This window comes from Siphateles boraxobius, unplaced genomic scaffold (assembly GCF_051911475.1).
Source record: "Siphateles boraxobius isolate OS27281-9 unplaced genomic scaffold, OSU_SipBor_1 24, whole genome shotgun sequence".
NCBI lineage: Eukaryota > Metazoa > Chordata > Actinopteri > Cypriniformes > Leuciscidae > Siphateles > Siphateles boraxobius.
In genome coordinates, this window is record NW_027508855.1 from 8,323,979 (window position 1) to 8,345,708 (window position 21,730).

The window sequence follows — 21,730 nt, forward strand, 5'->3', positions numbered from 1 at the left end:
TAACCTATATATCTTCAAATGCAACAATTAAGACCCAGAAGACGGGTCTTCTCATTTGCATTAATAATAATAATAAAATCAATAGTAATAATAATTGTTATTATTAATAATATAAGAACCCAATCAGGAATATTCTCTCGCGTTTTGATGGCTTTCATAACTCCTGCTTTCCGTAGTGAGACCGAAGGGGGCGGGACCGGCATGGCGGCCAAGGTGAGTTACACTTCCAATTGAGTTAACGTTAGTTCAGATGATCATGTATATTCTTTTATAATACGTCCATTCTGATGCAGAGTATCACACATCTCGTCAAGTATAATTTCTCATGAGTTGCGTGAAGCAGCTGTTTATCAGAGCGTGAGCACGCTGTTTGTTAAACAACAGCGAAGAACATGCTGTTCCTAAACTCACTCACACATAATGATCTGTTTGAGGCACCTGTCTCTAGTTTTCGGGAAACGACATTCTCTCTGTCTCTTTCTATCACTCAGAAGACTCAAAAGACAGCTTTTGGTTTGAGATTATTACACGCAGTAAAGCGTCTTCTCTTCCTTCAGTCCATTAAACTATTACAGATAATGTGCTTAAGGGAAGATCAAGAAGCTGAAACGGAGAAAACGCTCAGCCAGGACAAAGCTGATTGTTATACTACAAATGTCGTTATATTATTATATTTATATGTTATTATAGGCATTATATTACTGCAAACATGTTCACTGAAAACTACACAACACATATAAATGTACCATCATATTCCCATGTTTTGGGCATGAAATATGGTAGTAACATGTAAGTCCTATGGTATATGAATATGCAATACTTCAGCATGATGGTCAACCACTGAAGTGAGTCTTTATTAATAAGATATTGGGTTTATCCTCAGATTCTAAAGTACGCAGCGCTTCCTGCTGCTGCAGTGGGTTTGGGCTCACTCAGAATTTATTCCATGAATGAGAAAAAAAATGAGGAGCTAATATCTCCAAGAGAGGTAAGAAGGCATGTTTGGAATATAATACACCTATTAGCAGTGTTTTTGATGTATGTGCATTATTGGGGATGCATTAATTTAGCAAGGGTGCATTTATCGGATCAAAAGCAACAAATATTCATAATGTTACAAACGATTTATTTAAAATAAATTCTGACAATATGACATTCTAAAATATGTTGTTTTCCTCAAAAGTTCTTGTAGTAAATCAGCATATTAGAATGATTTCTGAATGATCATGTGACACTGAAGACTGCTGAATATTCAGGTTTGCCATCACAGGAATAAATTACATTTTTAAAATGGTAATATTTCACAATATTACTGTTTTTGATCAAATAAATGCAGCCTTAGGAGATTAAGAGACTTTAAAGACCCCTAACTTTTGAACAGTAGTGTATTAGTGTGAAGTAATGCATACGTTAAATATATCACCATGACCTCTCTGTCTGTTTCTGCCTCTGTCCAGTTGTCTATCTACTCCCCAGATGTTCCTGCTGTGCCATTAGTGGAGGAGCACCCTGGTGTAGTGCAGACGGGGCTGGGGGCCGTGAGGACCGGCCTGAAGCCGTATGTCAGAGCCGTGCAGGTCTGATATACATGCTGTCCTGTCACACTATGATAAGGAATTAGTTTGTCACTAGCCATGTTTCCGTCCACCTATTTCAATGCAAATTTTGGAATATCGCATAAAAAAGTGCTGGATGGAAACACCAAAATTTACATAAATTCTAAAAATGTGCATAAGAAAAATCTTATGCACTGACTCAATTGAGTTGGATCATTTTTGTTATCCAATAAGAAGACATGCGCATGAACTACGATGGAAACACGTTTACAGAATAAATCCCTCGATGCTCAACAACAACTAAAAAACTCAACGCCTCAACAGAGGAACTGTATAAATGACTCCAGTAGATCAGTTTAATTGACCAGCATCTCATATGTTGTTTTAGTTATTCTGAAATGCCTGAGCCGAAGTCTGTCATCAGAATGATTTGGTATAATAACCTCCCGGAGCCGCCTCACACGATTGCATTTACAAACACCAGGCATCCGAATGCAAGATAACATGACAGCATTTATTGCGTTTCATCTTCCCGCTCTGAGACACAAGTCATTTATGATGGAGGTGGGTGGAAACATAGCTATTATAATATGATTGACAGAACAACAAAATGATCTGTTAGCATTCTCTCTTCTTTATACAGAGCGCTTTGACTTCAGTCAAAGTTGGAGTGATATCCGTTTACCAGGCCGGGCAAGGTGAGTCTGATGTGTGCAATTGAGCGAAAGGCAGGAAATGACTGTGAACCTGACCTTTAACCCCTGACCTTCTCATTTCAGACACGTATCACTTCCTTCGAGATCCACCCCCTGGCTTCCTGCCAAGAGTGGGTGTCATCGGTGTGTCTGGATTGGGTGGCCTGGTTCTGGCACGCAAAGGTAAGCTTAGTGTGCGGTCACTGCATGATGTTTTACTGTGTAAATCGATTAAGAAGCAGCATCTGTGTGTGTGTGTTTTTGCCCAGGCACTCGTTTAAAGAGGATTGTCGTACCTCTTGGACTGGCTGCTGCTGGTACTGCTGTATGTTACCCCACACAGACTGTAGCAGTCCTGAAGGTACATTCTTTCTTTCTCTCGCTCTCAAAAATATTTTAACTTAATGTCAATTTTTCCCAAACCTAGGAAATATTTTCTTCTCCAATATCATTGTTGCTCTTTTTTTTAACTTTTTTTTTTATAGATCACAGGTAAAAAGGTGTATACTGTCAGTTCATCTGTTGCTTCAATGTTGAAATCCAAACCAAAGGAAGATGTCATCAAGTCTGCTGTTAGTGTGGAGGTAATCTACATATTTCATATTAAAACCAAGTTATGTTGGTTTTATAGTACATATCGCAAATTTGGAGAAGTGTCTGCTAAATTAATAAATGCAAATATAAGCCCTTCAAGTTGGCTTTTTCTAAATGTTGGTTATGTAAACAATTCATCTGTGCACTTTTTTTTTTTTACATTGTAATTTTTGATTGAAGTACGATAACTCGAACTTTCCGGTGAAAAGACAGACTTCTCCAATCATCTTTTCTGCTTAACCCCTCTTTCTTATAATCGACTAGAAGATCTTTACAATCAACCGATGAATAGAACCAATTCCCCACCCTACTTTTTATTTTTTCTGTTTGAGAAATCTGTTGCACATATTTCAGATGTACGTCACAATGTGGAAGAAAAGATCTGTCGCTAATTTAAATAACTTTACACAAAATTATGTTTTATACTAATTAGGCGTAGCCAATTAGCTTGTCAAGATAATTTTGCATTTATTTTACTCAAATGTTAAAAGTAATTTTATATATTGCTATATATTTTTATTTTTTTACAGTATGCTGCTGAAGTAAGGAGCCCAGATACAGAATCACCCGTTAAAGCACTTTCTGAGCTGCCCCCTGCTGTTTCAGATGAGGAAATTACACCAATATCCAAAGCTGAATCAGTGGAATTATCCCCAGTAGCTGATATTGTATCAGAAGATGTTGTAGAACCTCCCTCTGATGTTGATTTAACAACTGGAATTGCTTCCCCACTCTCTGAACCTGAAGCTCCCCCTGCACTTAGGACTGCCCCAGTTCCAGAAACTATCCCTGAACCTGTTGATGGTTCTGTCCGAGATGCAGAATCCACCCTGGAGCCTGTTGCTGAAACTGTCAAAGAAAGCACCCCGGAGTCCCCTGTCCCAGAGCCACAGGCTAAAACTGCCCCAGAAGCAGCACCTGCTGACTGTGTTGAAGACACTGCTCCTGAGCCAACACCTTCCGCTGAAACGAATATTCCTCCTCTTGAGGAGTCTGATCATGAGATTGTCCCTGAAGCTGCCCCTGCTAGTCTAGAATTTGAAGTCCCCACACCTACGGTTGTTATAGAAGAGGCTACGCCCTCAACTACATCTACAGTAGAGGAAACCACACCCCCTGCCCCCATCCTTCCTGAAGATACCACCCCAACCATATTATATGAGGAACCGGCTTCTGTTTCCCCGCCCCCTGCTGAAGAAGCCCCTCCTCTGACTCCTCCCCCAGTGGAAGAGGCCCCACCTTCATCTCAACCTCCTGTAGTTGAGCCAGCTACAAGTGAGAACTTTTTATTTTTTTATATTTCTCCAACTAGTCGAATGCAGCCTTCCTCGGAAATGCCTGTAGAATAAAATGGATGAATCGATCAATTTACTTTTTTCTAGTATTCGACAAAGACAGGAAGGGTTAATTAAGAGCAAAATATGCACCTTTATTTGTGTGTTATTTATGCTTTTTATATATATTTTTGTATTTTATCAATCTCCTGCTTTCCAAATAATGGGAAGTGTTGTTTGGTCATGCATTTATTTGAAATAGAAATGTTTTGTAAACGTGCATCCTGTTTGTGTGCATCTTCATGTTTATCTTGCAAATTCAATCATTCTTTCATGACTTGGCAGCATAAGCACTTTCTCTTCTCCACATACTAATATCCCCCTTTTCTTTTTATCCTAGTAAAGTCACGATTTGTTCCTGACCCTTCTCTGCTGGACCATGGCCAGTCTAATCCAGAGGACGCAGACATGTACAGCACACGGAGCTGAAAGAGTGATAGATGGAAATGAGATGTTTTAATGTGCCATGTTTCCAGCAGAGTTTAAACGTTTTGTAATTAGGTTTACAAAATGATTACCGTATTTTACCAATAATGTGATGAAGGTGGTAATGGCATGTTTCTTTCTGTGATGCTTCACTCTCATGAGAAGTTTCTTACCTCAGCAGGGATATCAAACACACACACACACACACACGTACGTTTCTGTGTTAATACCTTGTTCACATTGTGTTTAGTAGCTCTTTCTCAGTGTGACACTACAAAGGAAAATCCAGGCCCAGGGTTACAGTATTTTAATAAAAAGACTGTGGTCCCTTAGTCTCATCTCCAGGTTTATTTCCGGTAGCAACAGGAAGTTTGTGTTCATTTTATAGTTAAATTTTGCATTTAAAACTGGACCACACCAAAACCTTTTTTTTGTTGTATTGTCTAAAAAAATGCATTTTACGGTGGTTAGGAGAAAATATATCAAGCTTTATCTACACAATCTTATAATCTTGAAAAATGTGATGAATGATCTATGCAAATATTAGTTCACGCCACATTTTAAATTTCAAAAGGGCTTTTCACACTGCGTATAACGTTGTTCTAGCCACGCTTTTAAAAGGGTAAAGGAACGGTTCACACTTCTAATTCCGAAGCGAGGTTAACATCGGCCGTTTGATGACCACTTGTGCCAAACTACAGCACGAAACTTTACTCAGAATGTTACGGCTAGATGCTTAACAATAGACAGAAAATCGCTTGCCTCATTCACGTGCTTTGGACAATCACACCAGTACCACCTGTTGTATTATAAACGTTTCAGCGACTGAGGGGAAAAGTGACAGTGAAAATACGTGACTTGGAGCAATGAGATACTGATTTATTCTTACCTTTATAGTCCAAAGAGCACCTTCAGGGAAAATAACCCCGTGATATATTGAATGAAGATACGCAATGCCAGAGCCTTTATGTAAACAGTTCCCGTGCTGCGTTCGTGCAATCAATGACACGTCACGGATACAGCAAATAAGAACGTTAACCCCGGGTTTAGGAATGGACAGTGTGAAACGTCAGGATTAATTGTTAACCCCGGGTAAAGTATGAACAGTGTGAAACGTAGAAAGACCCAGTCAACTATTTCAAGTGTGAAAAGCCCTAGTATTAACTCAGAGTGAATGTTTTACATTAAAAGATTTAATTTATACTGTATTTACATGAATCTGTTGTCTGTGCAAAAGAAAAAACCGGACATGAAAATAAATAGATTTAAAGAACCTTTTGAGTTTGTTTATTTTTCTAAAACGTTTCCTGAGATTTCAAACAAAAGATTATAATCTTATTTTATCTATACAACTACGAACAAAAACTTGCTCAACAACAATAAAGCCATTTTACACATTAAAGTTGTCTTCCAGTCCCCTAAAATAACTCAAATATGAACTCACTGATATCAGTCCCAGCACATATGTCACCTGACTTCTACAGGACTCTTCTTTTTTTTTTTGCATGATTGATTTTTTTTGTTAGGCGTGTCCTCTCATTGAGTGCTGTCAGGCTGGCAGATGTCTGCTGTCCTGTAGAGTTTAGAGCAGATCATTTCCACCCTGCCTTCTCCGAGCAGACACAGATCAACAATACACACCACACGCTCTGACTCCAGCATAGGGGCAGAACTCATCAACGACTCTGCAGAAAAAAACATGCACACACACACACACACACACAAACACACTCAGGTTATTCAGCAGAGATGGAGGATGTGAACAGAACAGAGTGGTAAAACACACACACACCTGGTGCGGGAAAGCTGCCGTCTGGCTGAACACACAGACGTCCTGATGAAATGCAGGATAGCAGTGAATTGTCATGCTGAGTGTGTGGCACTCCAGCAACTCTGGGGTCATCAGATGAGACGACGGGCACAAACAGAACATCTACTGCAGCCGTTTGATTCAGCCCTGAGAGAAGAAGAGAGGTCCAGTTATTACCTGAAGCTCCATTCCACAACATAGTGAGCTGCAAGCGCTGCTCTTACCCAGAACCGTGAGCATGAAGTAACCGGGACAGACCACAGGTGTGTGTGTGTGCGTCTGTGAGGTCAGATCGGGGTTCCATCTCGCTGGGCTCAGGTTCAGGTCATGTAGTAGAACTTCTCTGTCATCAAAGTGGAATTTTTCAGGAATACTTTCCTGATTGAGTCTGCCACTGCAAATGTGAATTGCCACTTGCTGTTTCACTAACGGCCAGACTCTGCTCTCCCATAATGCAATGGGGTGGCAAGCAGCTTGCTGTACATCTGGGACTTGTGATGTCTGGTCAGTCTCTAGAAATAACAACACAATATTTGATATTACAATACTGTTTTGAAGTTTTTATGTTTTTGAAAGAAGTATCTTATGCTCACCAAGGCTACATTTATTTAATCAAAATACAGATCAAACAGAAATAATTTGAAATATCAATAAAATTAAAAATAACTTTTCTGTTTTCTGCTAAACTGTAATATATTTCTGTGATGGCAAATCAAAGCCATTACTTTAGTCTTCATTGTCACATGATCCTTCAGAAATCATACTAATATGCTGTTTTGGTGCTCAAGAAACATTTCTTCTTATTAACAATGTTGAAAACAGTTGTGCTGCTGAATACTTTTTCAGAAACTTCGTGTCTTTCTTAACTGTCACTTTTTATCAATTTAATGCATCCTTGCTGAATAAAATGATTGATTTACTGACTCCAAACTCTTGAACAGAAGTTAACGTATATTTAATCATTACAAATTACTCCAGACATTTAACACATTCAATTATGTATTATATTATACATGTGTTAGTGGTGTTCAGAAGGTGCAACACCTTTTCCTACAGCTGACTGTCTAAATGATATGTGTTCGTCTTCACCCTCAGATTCGTCTGTCTCCAACTCCCCTTTGTCCTGTTGTTCTTCTTCTTCCTCTTCATGAGAGGTAAAGGCCACCTGCATTCCTGCATTGTACCTCAATGGAGAAAAAAACATTATTCATATTGTGCACTTACAATGGAAGTCTATAGGGCAAGGCACTCAAATGGAATAAATGCTAAATATACAGTTTTCAACTGTGGCCGTAATTTAATAAAAACAAAAACAGGTACATTTTCAGATTAAAATATATGATACTTAACTAGATTGATAAAAAAGGGACAAAAAACCTGCATATAGATTTTTTTTTATTAGTATGCTTAACTGTAGAGTGATTTGTTTTATTTATGGGCTCACACAATATTATAACTTAGAAGAATTCTTTACTTAAAAAATAAACATGTAGATGTAAAATTGAATGACAAATTCTTACGAAATTCTTCCTAATTAATTGATTCAAGTGAGACTTGGGCAATGTGCATAGATTACCTGTTGGACTGCAGTTTGGATCTGGTAAAATACTGACAATGCACTCTAAACAAAAAGGGGAAAAAATTATTGGTGACATACAAATGAAATTTAAAACTTTTCATATGAAGTAATTATACTAATTAAGCAATATTTGTTCAGCCTTGTTGTCACACCTGCCACTGGCTAGTAAACCAGCCATAAATGTCTTACCTGGCAAGAAAAAAAATTTGCATTCATTTTTATTGACATACATTTTTGTCCCTTTGACAGTGGATTTGTCTTTACACTGCTGTTCAAAAGTTTGGGGTGGTTTATAATATGACAAAAGATGTCTATTGTAAATAGATGCCGTTCTTTTAATCAAATAATCCTGACAAAAATGCATAATGGTTGCCACAAAAATATTAAGCAGCACAACTGTTTTCAACATTGATAATAATAAAAAATGCAAAGGAGCAAATCAGCATATTAGAATGATTTCTGAAGGATCATGTGACACTGAAGACTGGAGTAATGATGCTGAAGACTGGAGTAAAATCAGCTTTTCCATCACAGGAATAAAATACATTTTGTAATATTTTAAAATAGAAAACAGTTATTTTAAATTGTAATCAAATTGTTTTGACTGTATTTGTGATCTAATAAATGCAGTCTTGTTGAGCATAAAATACTTGTTTCAAAAACAAATCTCACTGACCCCAAACCTTTGAACAGTAGTGTATAATGAACAGTATCATGGATCTGATTCACTTTGGCTACTTGTACTGGTTAAGAATGCTTTACCTAGAGCCTGTCTGCACTCTCCTGCGTTTGGGTGAGACTGTAATATCCGAATCAGCTGAGGTTGAATCCGTTTCTCTCTGTGATAGAGTCATCTTATCCTTTGTGGAGGAAAAAATGGCAGCTACAGTGTTGCTGACCCCTTGTACCGAGACACCCTCCTGCTTTAAAGACGTCACCAATGATGTTATTATTTTTGTCAGCACATTTAGATTCTTTTTAAAAAATGTAAAGGGAAATAACAGACTGTCCTCATGTTGGCTGCAGCTGACTGGCTGTTTTCATCTTGATTCAGAAGTACAGACCTGTTGAAGACTGTGTGGCGGCTCAGGCTGTGGTGGCCAGATGTGAAACTGCACAGCAGCCACGTGACCCTGTATAGCCACTCTCTTGTGCTCCCTGTACTGCAGACTCTCCAGCTCCCCCTTCAGCTCAGCCACTGCTGTTATAGAAAACTCATCTACAACACACAGGATTAAACATGTGTTAGTTAAATCGTTAAATGCCTCCTTTTGCATCTGACTCTGAGATGACGAACGGGAACATGGTTTGTGTAACATTAACAACACATTATTAGCTGTTTAATAACATAGTCAAGCAAAAGGCTAATCATATCAATTACAAAATCATATCAAATATCATATCATATCATATCATATCAGAATCAGTTTCTGGTTCAAACATATATGGCTGAATTAAACCAGTATATCCACTTGCCATTGTAAAGCATTTACTACAGTAAAATTGAGCGAGTGGATCAGGTATTTTGAGCTTGTGTGAGTGAGTGGAGGCAGGGCTAATATGCATATTCATGTGCACGTATACTAAATGAAGCAAAAGGGGGTAGAGTGGTGATGTCACTAAGCCGAGAGGAATGTTGTGTAGTCCCTACCAGCCGTTTGTTGTAATCCTTAAAAACGATTTCTTTAAAAGCAAATATCTTCCTTTTGTTTGCACTTTGAGTGTTGTAACTGTGCAGATGTTGTTTATGCTCAAACAGCAACATTACACACTAACTAAAGTTAGAAAAGTGTAATCATAATCAACCACCCCTTTAAGGGATACAATTATTGACTGCAGGGGGACTTTAAAGGTGGCGTAGGTGATTCTCTGCAGAATTTTTTTATGCTGGTTGAGAGTCTCCTCATATCTTGATAGCAATCACTCTGTTAAGAGGTCTAAATGTATTTTTTATAAATATATATCGTCTGTGGAAGGTGTAGGACCATAGAATGTTCGTTCAATCGTTGAGTTCGGTCCGAATGCTCCAATAGCATGTGTTCCCTGTCGGTCAATGCGTGTTTGCATTCCACTGCGTGTTGTTCACGCAGACGACATACGTCATTAGTGCGTTCACATACGCTGTGCTGACGGAGCGAGAATGGCAGGCAAGCAGCAACAACAACCAGACTCTCATCATGGAACCCCTGGCATGCAAGAAATATGACACACTGACAGGTTTTGCTAGCTAAACAAACCAAAAACTTCCTGCATCTAATTCCGTTTTTAAGAATTTGTTTACTTTTGGTATTGTAGTACTATTACTAACTGTACTATTAAGTTTTCTCACCGGTGAATAACACATGATTCATTGCAGTAACGTTGTCTCGGGTCTTCTTGGCTGTGCGCATTCATGCTTTCAGGAGGCGTGGCTTTGGACAGAGATTAGCAGGGAGGGTGGGACGTACGATTTTAGTGCTATCAGGCTAAAGTTAACATTTTTCTAGATGTCCTACAGCACCTTTAACATTAAAATATTGTCTCAAGTCTTCTGAACATTGGAAATAAAATAACATGACTGCATGCAATGATATTATTCACAATACTGTCTAAATTTAAAGTCAGCATGAAACTGAATTTATTTCTTCCCTATTGCTAAGTACAACCCCAAATCAGAAAAAGTTGGGACATTTTGTAAAATGCATTAAAATCAAGAATCTGTGATTTGTTGATTCTATTTAAACTTTTTTTAACTGCCAAAATTACAAAGAAACGTTTTCCAATGTCTTCACTGACCATCATAATTGTATTTTGTAAATATGAACAAATTTTGATTTTGATGGCTGCAACACACCCCAAAAAAGTTGGGACAGAGACATGTTTACCACTGTGTCACTTCACCTTTCCTTTTAATTACACTTTTTAATCATTTGGATACTTTTTGTTGGAGTTTTGCTAGTGGAATATTTGCCCAATCTTGTCTGATACAAGACAGCCGCTCAACAGTCTGTGGTCATCATTCCCTGATTCTCCTTTTCATGATGGGTCATACATTTTCCATAAGAGACATATCTGGACTGCAGTAAACAGGCAGGCACATCCCTTCTATTGTGCAGAGTGTCTAGAAACCACTCAGTTTTAGCATGTGCAGAATGAGGCCTGGCATTGGCTTGCTTCCAAGGAAAAATGTCATCTTGATGGCAGTTTATGTCTCTGTACAATCCAAATACATGCCTCCATGTCAATGGTACCTTCACAATAATGCAAGTTACCCATACCGTTCGCAATGATGCACCTCAATACCAGCACAGATGTTTACTTGAGCACCTGTCGCTGGTGAAAGTCTGGTTGGTCCCTTTCGTCTTTGGGACTGAGAACTCAGTGTCTATTTTTTCCAAAAACAAGCTGAAACATGGACTCATCTGACCACAGCACACATTTCCACTTTCTTCTAGACCATCTGAGATGAGCTCAGGCCCAGAGAACTCGCCGGCATCTCCACATAGAACTGATGTAAAGCTTTCTCCTTGCGTAACAGAGATTCAAGTGGCATTTCTTGATGCAGCGTCAGACTGTGTTCAGTGAAAATGTTTTTTTCAAATTACTCCTGAGCACATGTGGCTGTATTTAACGGATTAGCATGATGGTATCTTGTGCAATAACATCTGAGGGCTCAAAGGTCACGTACATTCAACAGAGGTCTACTGCCTTACCCAACACAGACTGAGATTTCTCTGGATTCCCTGAATCTTGTGACAATATTATGTATGGAAGATGATGAAAGGCATAAATGCTTTGCAATCTTGCATTGAGAAATGTGATTTTTTAATTGTTTGACAATTCTCTCAAGATATTTGGCACAAAGTGATGAGCCATGACCCATCTTTGCTTGAAGCACTTTTACACCCAAACATCATATACTCAACTATTACCAATTCACCTGCTCATTTGTGGACTGTTTCAAAAGAGTTGGATAATCTTTTCACTTTTATTTGGTCTCTGTCCCAACTTTTTTGGGGTGTGTTGCAGCCATCAAAATCAAAATTTGTTCATATTTACAAAATACAATTATGTTGGTCAGTGAAAACATTGGAAAACTTTTCTTTGTACTTTTGTCAGTCAAAAAAAGTTTAAATAGAATTAACAAATCACAGATTCTTGATTTTAATACATTTTACAAAATGTCCCAACTTTTTCTGATTTGGGGTTGTATATAAGAGTGAAACGGCTTCTCCAGCAAGAAAAATTGTAGGGCGGGACTTGATTTTGTCCATTGAGACTTGATTGGATTGTTGTGGTTTGCTATTGCTGTGATCTCATTTGAGTGACAGAGAAGTCTTGAATAAAGATTATGAGGCACATGGATTTAAATAAATAAATAAAATGAATACAAATTGAAATAAAAATAACATGTATAATAAATACCGCAATATTCCATAAAAAACTTGATTTCATGGGGATTTGAAATTCTTACTGATCATGTTGCTATTGGTGGTGGTGGTTGGTGTGAAGGTGGGTGGGGCAGGAGGGTAGCGGTAATGTCCTCCAACTGCAGTCCTCCGCAGCATGACACTGTCCTTCAGTGTTTTGGTCCACTGGATGAAAGCTTTAACTTTTGGCTCATTGACGTAGGGCTGCTTTTTATGGCAGCCTGTTATTACAAAAAAAAACCTGACATATAAACAGTTGAGCTGATTATGGTTATCTGTGACCTCATTGTAGCTAAAATGTACCCGTGATGAAGAGCTGTGTTTCTGTGCTACTGGTCAGATACACAGAACAGCCTGTCTGACACACCCTCATCTGAGTGCACACTAGATACGTCACTGAGATAGAGATAGAGATAGAGAGAGAGAGAGAGAGAGAGAGAGAGAGAGAGAGAGAGAGAGAGAGAGAGAGAGAGAGAGAGAGAGAGAGAGAGAGAGAGAGAGAGAGAGAGAGAGAGAGAGAGAGAGAGAATCAAATCATTCAGCATTAGAGAAATACAATGCTTGTAAAGCATGGGTAGGCTTTTTACTAGGACAGATGTTGTTGAAAATCTCTGGCTGGGATGAGGAGAAAATCTCGAGGATAAAGGGAGAGTCAGTTGTCCCATCCACTGCATGTACCCAGCGATACGCCCAAAACTTTTCAGGTCCTGACACACACACACAAAGATAGTTTGATTAAACAGACAACCCTAAGTATGAATATTAATAATGAAGCTAGCATTAGCAAGCATATAAAGGAGCTTGGAGAGGAGGCTGAGAAAGCGAGCTACTGGCTGTGGCTCCGGAGGAAATACAATGGCTGGGGGCCAACACCCCTTCTTACCTGTATAATGATCTTAACTGACAACCAGCTGTTCAATAATAGCCTATACCTGTCTTTTCCTTGCTCCTGATTCGCTCAACCCGGCCCACATAAGTCACTAGACCAATGACATCACAGGCTTGGTTACTGTTCATTGAGTCCACCTCTGACCTGATCACAGAGAGAGGTTTTGTGTAGTTAGGAGACTTTATTATCCACAATGTGGAAAAATATTGTTTGGCTTCATGACAAAAGGTATAACTGTAATAACATTAAAGGTATTAAAAATGAAAACAATAATGCAATAAATGAACTCTAACACATTAACTATGCTATTACCGGTACATAAATTCACTTTTTTTTTAAAGAAGCCTCAAGGCTGCATTTATTTGATTAAAAACATAGTAAAACAGTATTATTATTGTGATATAATATTATTATTTTTAGTAATATATATATATATGGCACTTCTAAAAATTTAATTAATTCCTGTGATGGCAAAAACATGAATTTTCAGCAGCCATTAACCAAGTTTTTAGCCTCTAGAAACGATGATACATTTTTTGATGAATAGAAAGTTCAGGCAGTAGAAAGATTGGCAGTTGTTTAAAATATTAAACTTTTGTAACATTATAAACATCTTTACTGTAGCTTTTGATCAATGTAATGCATCTTTCCTGAATAAAAGTATTACATTTTCAAAAAAACACAACAACAACAAATTACTGACCCCAAACTTTTGAATGGCAGTGCACATCTTATGTAAGAATGAAATGTAAGAGGCCTATTTCAAACCAATACACTGGTTAATTTGTTCCTTTAAACTTTTGGTTTCAGTGTTAATTTTGACCACAAATTTTGATTTAGTTTAAGTCATAGTCTTTTGACTAAAATGTAATTTAGTTTTAATCATATTTTGGTTGTCTGAATTGTTTTAGTCGACTAAAACCTAGTGGGTTTAGTTACATTGTAATGCATCAATTAAGCATTTCTCTAAAATTTCCAAACTCATTAGCTACTGTATATACTCCTGGAGAAAACATCTAGGCCTATTAACCTGTTAACATGAATGATATTAAAGGTGCAATAGGTGATCAGGGAAATGCTAACTTTAGCCTGCTAGCATTGAAGCGCTTGCATACATAAGTATGTGATTGTGAAATGACTCCAGTTCAGAAGTTGACCTGTTGACATAAAGGAAATAATTCACAGTATTTCAGCTTTATTCATATGCGATTTCAGGACATAGCTGCAACGCAGTCGAATCTCACTGAATTATCTGTGTAAGGCAATCAGCGGTACATAGAACTGTACTGTCAAACCTGAAATGTAGATACTTGCCACTTGTTGTCGGTTCAGAAGGAAAGTTAGGTTGTTTGCCTGCCATTCTCGCTCTGTCTGCACAGTGTACATGAACGCAATTATGACGTATGATGTCTGCGTGAACAACACGCAGTGGTATGCAAACATATATATATATATATAATCTACATGGTATGAAATTAACTTTTTCCCTCACCTGCCAATTTTGCTACTAAATTTTTAAGTTACCGGGCATTCAGAACTCCTACTAGCCAAAAAAAGAAGAAAAAGGAATAGGCTAAATCAGATGAACTACGTCACAGCTTATATATGTATATGTATATATATATATATATATATATATATAGGGAAATATATAAGCTGTGACGTAGTTAATCTTGGTTATTTCTTTTATTTGTTATTTCTATTATAAAATTTGGATTTCATACGTTAATTTCTTATTCAAACAAAATCTCCAAACAACAAAATCTCTTTCATCCTCATTCTTTTTAACAAACTGTATTTTAGGTGGACAGATCAATACAGGACAAAGAACATCAAATTACATTGCGTAGTGACAGACATGTTGAAGTAAGCTAGATATGCGCAGATTCTTCGCAATACTCTGTATTTAATATATCATCATGACTCACAAGTAGCAGTATTTGGCTACACGAACTTCCCCAGCAAAGTGAGCAACACACCAAATTGGCTAGTGATTTGACAGCGTTACCCACCATAGCTGATTTTTACACGCTGGCGTGTGTTAATTTAATTTATACAGGGTTTGAAATGAACACCCACCATTTAGACTGCTTATCATAGTGATTGCTATCAGGATATGAGGAGACTTTCAACCAGCATAACATAAAATGTTTCTGTAGAGAATCACCTGCAATACATGAACATGCAATACAGACACAGATTTAACTTCTGTGACATACTGCTTTATCTTAAAATTAAATAAAACATGGTCTCTTCGATTAATGATATGCATTCTTTATAACAACTTGCATACAACATTCTTAATTCTTTCAAGCAGACATATTTTGTAAAAGTTATTATACTACTAAAATGATTTAGTCAAGTGCTTTGAGTGATTCTCTTTTTCTTTTGTTGTTTTATTACATTAATGATGACGGACAGCAGCAGGTTTAGGCCAAATGCACGGATCCAATACACTAATATTTTAACAAATGTTTACGTGAATACTTGGTAAAACTGACATTTTGACATAATTGTGTGTATTTGTCCGTTCAAGTGAGAAAAGACACAAAAGAGAGCTCAATTCAGCTGTCTGAGAGGAAGCTTTCTGTGTGAGCACAGAAAAAACGGACTGAACTGAGCTCTCTTTCGCAATCGTCATGCTTTTTTTTTTAGATTCATCCATTTTCAGATTCATCCATATATCTGGTCTTTTCTTTCTCCCAGATGTTTACATTTTTAATGTTTTATGGCACATGCAAGTGTATGCCAACTTGTGTCCTGCCGGGTAGATCAGCACGTTACAATTCAAAAGTGCGCATCATCTACCACGCAGGACATCAGTTCTACATGGATCTCTTCCCAAATCATCCCTGCCTAACATTTTCATATCAGTTTTATTAGTTGACGAAAATGGCAAAAGATTTTTGTTAAAAAATTTTTTTTAGTTTAGTAATTGTTTTTATTTAGTTATAGTCTCGTTTTCGTCAGTGAAAAAAATGTGTTGACGAAAATGATGATGAAAATGATTCGACATTGAAATTAAAACTGAAATTAACAAATGAAAATGTTTGTAAGTGGCGAGTATGTGTACCTTGTGGCAAAGTTGTATGGGACATCAGGCAGACCCCACTGAGGCTGAACACTTTTTGGTGGAATTACCGTCACTACAGATGCAGGACTTCGAGGATTTAAGCAGATCTCTACAACACACAAAACAACCACAAACAAAGAGCTGAAATAATGTAACTTTTCCATGAAATGGTCCAATATTGAACCTGTATAATACAAACCCAGCTGAAATGCTTGCATAAGAAAGCTAGCTTTGGAAAAGCTCTGGAGTTCATACCAATGGAGTGGAAAGTCATAAGAGAGAGAGTGTGGATCTGTGGTCTAGAGCGCTTCTGATAACTGTGTTTCAACGAGTACTGCTGCAGATATAGAACTGAGCCAACTGTCAGTCGGTTGAACCACTCAGGACAAAGATCATTCCATACAACCATAGACATGACGCCACTCTGATCAGCCACCTCACAGTACACCTGAAAGAGCGAAAGAAAGAAGGAGTGAAGAAAGAGGTTATGTTTGGCACCGCTGAAGTAATCAATAGCTGCAGACCAAAAAAACAATGACCTCAACTCACCTGAAATGGGAAGTCAATGTTCTGTCCTGGTTTTCCATAGTACCGGATTCTGGATCTATGCAGAATTCGGACCAGTAGTGGGAGAGGACGTCTGGAGCTGTGAAAGAATGCATCCAGATCCGCAAGAAGAGTGATTCTAGAGACTGAAAAAAATAAAATAAAGACAACAACATTGAGCAGATATAATGAAAGGATTACTATTTCACTATAAATTGTGTGCAAACGAACAGCTGTGTTTGAATATTATAAACATGTATATTCTCTCATTATCATTAATTTTTTTTAAACAATTTTTGACAAACAACTCCATTTGTCAAACTCAATTATCCAACCCTTTTGAGCTATTTTTATGTGAAAATAGTTTTTAGTCTCCATGAAATGAAAAGTGACACTTCTTATATTTTAAATTGGAATATTGTAGAATTTATTAAAAATTATTTATCTGTGCACATACTTTTCTTAAATTTGTGTGCCCTTATAATCTTTAATAAAATAACTTCCCCTCCATCTTGCAATGATATTTCTTCTGAATATTCATATTCTCTCTGATGATGCATATACTGGCATGAGGGCGGGGCAACCTGTCACTCACAGATCACAGCAATAGCAATTAGCAAACCACAACTGCATAACAATCCATCAATTCCCGATGGACAAAATCAAGTCCCGCCCTAAATTTTTCTTGTTCAAGAAGCCGTTTCACTCAGTTATACATGGATTTCTCGGCGACGTCATCACTGCTTGCGCACGCAGCCAGGGGGCAAAAGACCTGCGGTCTTCGTACCGGAGTAAAGGGTTTGTGATGGCAGATACATTTTGATAGACGTACCCTGCCATGCATACATTTGCAGTTAGCCGTTAGGATGTAACCAAGGCCCGTATGGACATACACCCAGGCATCATAAGGCTTGGCTTTAATGACTTGCCTTTGACCAGGGAGCACATCTGACCTCAACACGCAAAAATCCGGTGCAGCATCAAAGTATTTGACGAGCTGCACATGACCACATAGCACGTAGTTGTATGCATCAAGGGATTTGTACGCTCTAATAATTTCTCTTGTATACACACTTGGTGTCTGAATTAGATATATATATATATATATATATATCAGGCCATACAATTGCTGGCCACTTCTTGTCATCCACAATCCAAAGATCGTCAGGTATTGCGTAGGGATCCGGCAAGATCTCACCATTGCTGAGAGTAAGTTTTTTAATATAATCGCCACGGTCGGAGGTAGGCTACTACTTCCTACATAATCCATCGTCAAATCTTTGATTTACAGTAAGGTAACGTTATATGTGTGCAGTCATGATATGTTGCAGGTCGTAAAGTAACGTAAACAAGGTTAACTTATATAAAAGCAAATTCGGGCTCTATAGAGGCTATTACATAACTAACTTAGTCTAACATGATACTTCATACATGCATCAGTATGTCCGGATTTTGATTCGTAAACAGTTGGAGGTTTTACGTAATGTTATATTAATAGGAAACACAAACAAACAGATCCAACTCTGAAATTGCAGTTTATTATTGAGTCAACAAGAAATTACAAACAATGCGAAATCTACGTTAATTACAATGTTCTTTTACAGAACTCGGCATAACAGATAGCGGTTTTTTGCCCCCTGGATGCGCGCGCATCCGGTATTGTTTGTATACAAGAAACCCGTGTATACGTCAAAGAAAAGACTATTTCAATTTTAATATTACTATATTAATATATATTTTGTACATATTAATATACAAATCAAGTCCCTTATACATTTATTAATAATTACAAGCAAACATTTTGGCCCTAAACTAACTAGGTAGGCTTTATAGGCTACATTTTGTAACTTACCAAACTTAACCTAGCAAACCTAACTTTTATTCAAACCTTTAATATGTACGTATATATGTATGAATATATATATATATATATATATATATATATATATATATATATATATCTTTGTGTGTAATGTATAAATATGTATGTACATATATAAATATACATTATATATACATACAGTATATTCACACACACTTAAAAAAATTATTACCACTGCTGATCACATACCATCAATAACCACGTCTGGAGGTGGGTTGTTAGGAATCCACACGCTCCCATGAGGATCATCGTTTATCCAGAGTGGTAAATAATATTTTCTGCTCAGCTGTAGGGGTCCATCGGATCGGGTTACATAGTCCTGGCACCACTGCGGAATTTTCTCTACGTCTGTAATGGACAGAAATCTCTTAGGAAGCTCCACGACGCTGTGAATGCCGTCAATCCTCAGGTAACTGTGACTCAGTCTCGTCTCATCGTGAACCAACGACAGCAGGGACACCAGGACCCCCGCCCCGCAGCGCACCGAGCCCGTCCGGACCCAGCGGGTCAGACTTTCCGCCAGCTGACACTTCATCCTCCATCGGCCGTCCGTGATCGTCAGGTCGTAGCTGTAGCTCTCACCAGAGGGATGTGGTAGGCTCAAGTACCGGTCCAGAGCGACGACAGCCAGGCACAGCGGACTGGCGAGGGTCAGGGAGAGTGTGTGCGCGGACCGCAGCTGTTCAAACACAGCCTGAAGAGCAGAACCGGATCCGCTGTTACTGTGATCCGCTGGACCTGCCATCTCTGAAAGCTGAGACGGTTAGAACATCTAGACCAAAACCTCTACACGATCTGGCCCGAACCAGCATTTAATGAAGTTTAATACGTGTAAGTTAACGTTATAAGTAACTTATATGAAAGCGACTGCAGGATATAGACTTGCTAAGCTTGCGTATCTGAACTTTACACTGTATTATTCGGTTTCATTTTGAAACAATATAAATTAATGCGATCTTATTGCTCATGACACTGTAATTTATTGAATTCTTAAGTCAGCTCAATCCTCACGGAATGTAAACAAACTCCAAGCGCGCGGCGAGTTCGTGTTTCTTCTTCCCGAAACACGAGCAGCATCAGAAGATTAAACACTGAAAGTAACAGCGGCGCCAACTACAGGCACGGAGGACACGACAGCGACACTGTCTGCAACTTTGATCCCACTTTCACATACAAGGCTAGTCCAGACCAAATTGCATGTTTAAGCTGTTTTAACTGAAAGTTACTTGCACTGACATATCTTAAACTATTTTTGGAGAATACCAGCAACACTTGTGACGTCAAGTGGTCAGAACAAACAAAAGATGGAGCTGAAAAAGTAGTAGGCCTACTGGTTTATTTTGCCAACGGCGCACAGGGCTTCATCAGGGCTAAAATATCTTAAAATATCTCAGTGCCATTGTTATGTCTCAAAAGGCGCACCTGTAATGTTTTTTTTCTAAGGCACCTTTTTAAAAGTTATACTTAAATGTCCTAATTAAACTAATGTCTTATCCTGGCTTAATAAGCTCTGTCTGTGAAACCAGGCCTGCGTTTAGTTTTGTGCTGCTTGTGATTCAGGAAGAAGAAACATGACCTTTAGGATATTGTATTTTTATGGTTCCAGATTGCAGTACAATCGATCTTTAAAATTCAATATTGTTGGACAAGCACATTTTTAGTAAGAATACATTTTGTGATACAAATTAAGCAAGAGGTTTTGTTTATAATTATAAGTTGTTTTTTTAAATAGTGTGGATTAAAAGTAATGAAAGTCACTATAACATCTAAGCTGTTTCAGAATGTAAACTTTTTTATTATTAATTTCTTTTAAAACAATATTAACAATGTTAAAGCTTTTTGTGATGGTATATGTACACAGAAAAATAAAAGGGGGGAAAACAAGCCATACATCATTGACTGTGCAACATCAACTCGCTGAACTGACAAACAGAAAGCTTTACGTCCCCCAAAGTAAGACACTTCAATAATTAATCTGTTACAAAATAGCTCTGTTTTACTTTCAAATCATACACTGTATATAAATTTATTTCAATCTATTTAACATCTTATAAAATAAACAACTATATTTTTTCTAAACCTTTTTGTGTCTTATATTACAATATCTTCCATATATTTTCTGCAGAGTACCAGCAGAGATGGCTGTTTACACCAGGTGTCGTTTCCGTCTCATCCCCACACCTGGTAGAATATAAATGCATTGACGCTCTCGCACCCACGGCAAGAGTTATGTCACCTGAAGTAAAATGTTCTGGTAACACATAACGCAGTCGCATACACTCACAACGCACACATCACACGCACTCACACAAATCCATGAGGCCTAAAACCTCATCAGAGCAGACACTTTTGGAGAGAAATCCAGGCCAGAGACAAAGAGAGAGCAATAAGCAAAAGACATAAAGAAGGGAAAAAGAATAAAGTGCAGTCTCCACAACCAGAGCATAGATTCACAGGATGAAAAGAGAAAGAAGATAAGAGAGCCAGTACAGGTATCGTCTTTCATTCACAAGCAAATCAATGAACACAATGAGCAAAAACAAACAAAAAAAATCTGCATGTGCAAACGACACAGCAAAAACATGAACGTCTGCAAAACAACCAAACCTTTAACCTCAACAAACATTTGAAACTAAATATTTCATGAAAACACCACAAATGGGCATTAAATGAAGGACGAAGCAGCTGGTTTTGTTCGGGGGATGATGCACACATCCTAAAATGGCGTCAAATGAAGACTGAATCAGATTGGCTTAAATCGCAACCTTTGGATTTATTCATCCTGCTCATTTTGAAACCAGTCTTTGCAAGTCTACTCCACTGGAAAATCCATATTCAAATTGGTTTTGGAACAAAACCAGGAGCTGTTTTCTAGCTCCTCCAAAATCCATTTTGACTGGTTACTATCTGGTTGATGCTCCTGGATGGTTTTATCAG

General features: G+C 37.9%; 2 protein-coding genes across 5 annotated transcripts; one reads left to right on the plus strand and one right to left on the minus strand.

Annotated features, from left to right (window-relative positions):
* Positions 1 to 166: 166 nt before the first annotated feature.
* apool (apolipoprotein O-like) lies at positions 167 to 5,878 on the plus strand. Of its 2 annotated transcripts, XM_077241212.1 has the most exons (10): positions 178 to 213; positions 884 to 988; positions 1,458 to 1,577; positions 1,945 to 2,120; positions 2,200 to 2,254; positions 2,336 to 2,434; positions 2,521 to 2,612; positions 2,737 to 2,835; positions 3,376 to 4,120; positions 4,520 to 5,878. In XM_077241212.1, the coding sequence occupies exons 4-10, from the start codon at positions 2,049 to 2,051 to the stop codon at positions 4,606 to 4,608; spliced, it is 1,251 nt and encodes a 416-aa protein (XP_077097327.1). In that variant the 5' UTR covers positions 178 to 213; positions 884 to 988; positions 1,458 to 1,577; positions 1,945 to 2,048; the 3' UTR covers positions 4,609 to 5,878. The 2 variants fall into 2 exon arrangements, with proteins under 2 accessions (XP_077097326.1, XP_077097327.1); XM_077241211.1 differs by lacking the exon at positions 1,945 to 2,120 and having other exon boundaries at positions 167 to 213.
* Positions 5,866 to 19,878, minus strand: radx (RPA1 related single stranded DNA binding protein). 3 transcript variants are annotated; one of them, XM_077241204.1, is made up of 15 exons: positions 18,983 to 19,878; positions 16,915 to 17,057; positions 16,621 to 16,813; positions 16,366 to 16,474; positions 13,336 to 13,436; positions 12,991 to 13,110; positions 12,707 to 12,799; positions 12,448 to 12,624; positions 9,059 to 9,213; positions 8,757 to 8,917; positions 7,992 to 8,036; positions 7,505 to 7,599; positions 6,640 to 6,927; positions 6,398 to 6,562; positions 5,866 to 6,290 (listed from the first exon to the last, which is right to left on the minus strand). In XM_077241204.1, the coding sequence occupies exons 1-15, from the start codon at positions 19,536 to 19,538 to the stop codon at positions 6,142 to 6,144; spliced, it is 2,550 nt and encodes an 849-aa protein (XP_077097319.1). In that variant the 5' UTR covers positions 19,539 to 19,878; the 3' UTR covers positions 5,866 to 6,141. The 3 variants fall into 3 exon arrangements, with proteins under 3 accessions (XP_077097319.1, XP_077097318.1, XP_077097317.1); XM_077241203.1 differs by having other exon boundaries at positions 7,460 to 7,599; positions 8,757 to 8,914; positions 18,983 to 19,871; XM_077241202.1 differs by having other exon boundaries at positions 7,460 to 7,599; positions 18,983 to 19,871.
* Between the last annotated feature and the right edge of the window lie 1,852 nt (positions 19,879 to 21,730).